Source organism: Etheostoma cragini, chromosome 7 (genome assembly GCF_013103735.1).
Source record: "Etheostoma cragini isolate CJK2018 chromosome 7, CSU_Ecrag_1.0, whole genome shotgun sequence".
Taxonomy (NCBI): domain Eukaryota; kingdom Metazoa; phylum Chordata; class Actinopteri; order Perciformes; family Percidae; genus Etheostoma; species Etheostoma cragini.
The window spans coordinates 27,553,748-27,555,079 of record NC_048413.1 but is presented as its reverse complement, the minus strand read 5'-3'; the positions used below and the strand labels follow the sequence as shown (position 1 = coordinate 27,555,079).

At 42.6% G+C, this 1,332-nt stretch overlaps 1 protein-coding gene across 1 annotated transcript in view; it reads right to left on the bottom strand.

Annotated features, from left to right (window-relative positions):
* LOC117947588 (synaptophysin-like) overlaps window positions 1-1,332 on the bottom strand; it is a 14,225-nt gene that overhangs the window by 5,327 nt on the left and 7,566 nt on the right. The window contains exon 3 of the mRNA XM_034876659.1: window positions 75-199. Within this exon, the coding sequence (XP_034732550.1) occupies window positions 75-199 (125 nt within the window). The remainder of the gene's footprint in view (window positions 1-74; window positions 200-1,332) is intronic.

Genomic DNA, 1,332 nt, shown 5'->3' with positions numbered 1-1,332 from the left:
TGACGGGTGGAGGGGGTGGTGTCGCACCCCTTGCCTGTAGCTATGACGGGTGGAGGGGGTGGTGTCACACTGACCTGAATGGATACTCAAACTCCACCTCTATGCTCAGGTCGCTCTCCGTCCGGTTCTTACACTCCACCGCCATCCGGAACATCCCGGAATAACTCCCACAGGTGGAGAAGGCGAAGATGGCGAAGAACTGAAAGGAAGAAGGAAACAAACACGATGCAGATCTGTAAAAACAGCTGATCCTGGTTTAGATGCTAAGTAGCCTCCGAGATGCTAACGAGAGACTTCTGTAACGTCTGAAGTAGCCTCCGAGATGCTAACGAGAGACTTCTGTAACGTCTGAAGTAGCCTCCGAGATGCTAACGAGAGACTTCTGTAGCGTCTGAAGTAGCCTCCGAGATGCTAACGAGAGACTTCTGTAGCGTCTGAAGTAGCCTCCGAGATGCTAACGAGAGACTTCTGTAGTGTCTGAAGTAGCCTCCGAGATGCTAACGAGAGACTTCTGTTAGGTCTGAAGTAGCCTCCGAGATGCTAACAAGAGACTTCTGTAGCGTCTAAAGTAGCCTCCGAGATGCTAACGAGAGACTTCTGTAACGTCAACACAGTAAAAATGGACCTGCTTAACCAAGTTGGTTCACTGCTAGCTTAGCTACAAGTTAGCATCAAACACAAAAAAGGCTGTCAGTTGAATGGTGTTTTGAGCTAACGTTAGCATAGCTAGCTACAAGGTCTTTGAAATGATTCCCATCTTCTGTTATTGTTCGTAATGAGAAATCTTTATTATTTCATGGATTTCACAAATTTCAGTATGACATTTATGTCGTAGTAGTTTATTTGAACATGTAAAACATAAAAATAAAAAATATTTATACATACATTCATGCATACATAAACTTGATATGTTTAAAATGATGAGATAAATAAAGTCTTGTACTTCTCAGCACAATCTTCCAAAATTGAAAGTCATAAAAACAAAAAATTCCCCAAAAAAGGAGGAAGAAGTTCATAAACTGCTTATCAGGTCCGACCCCCCTTTCTCTACTTTTACCCTTCAATAAATACTAAATCTCCTGCTTCCTACATGTAAAAAAATGCCAAATTTGCCGGTCGGCGGGAAGACAACACAAGGGTTAAAAATAAAATAAGTTGTTTTGTTGAAGCTGCAGGAAGTGACTCATCGTCTCTTCATCATCTGCTCTACAGTACACCGTCATCATCTCTTCTATAAATAGAGAATCTAACCCTCAACCCTCATGGTGTTAGTGCCCTGCTCAGCTGCTCTACAGTTCACCGTCATCATCTCGTCTATAAATAGAGAATCTA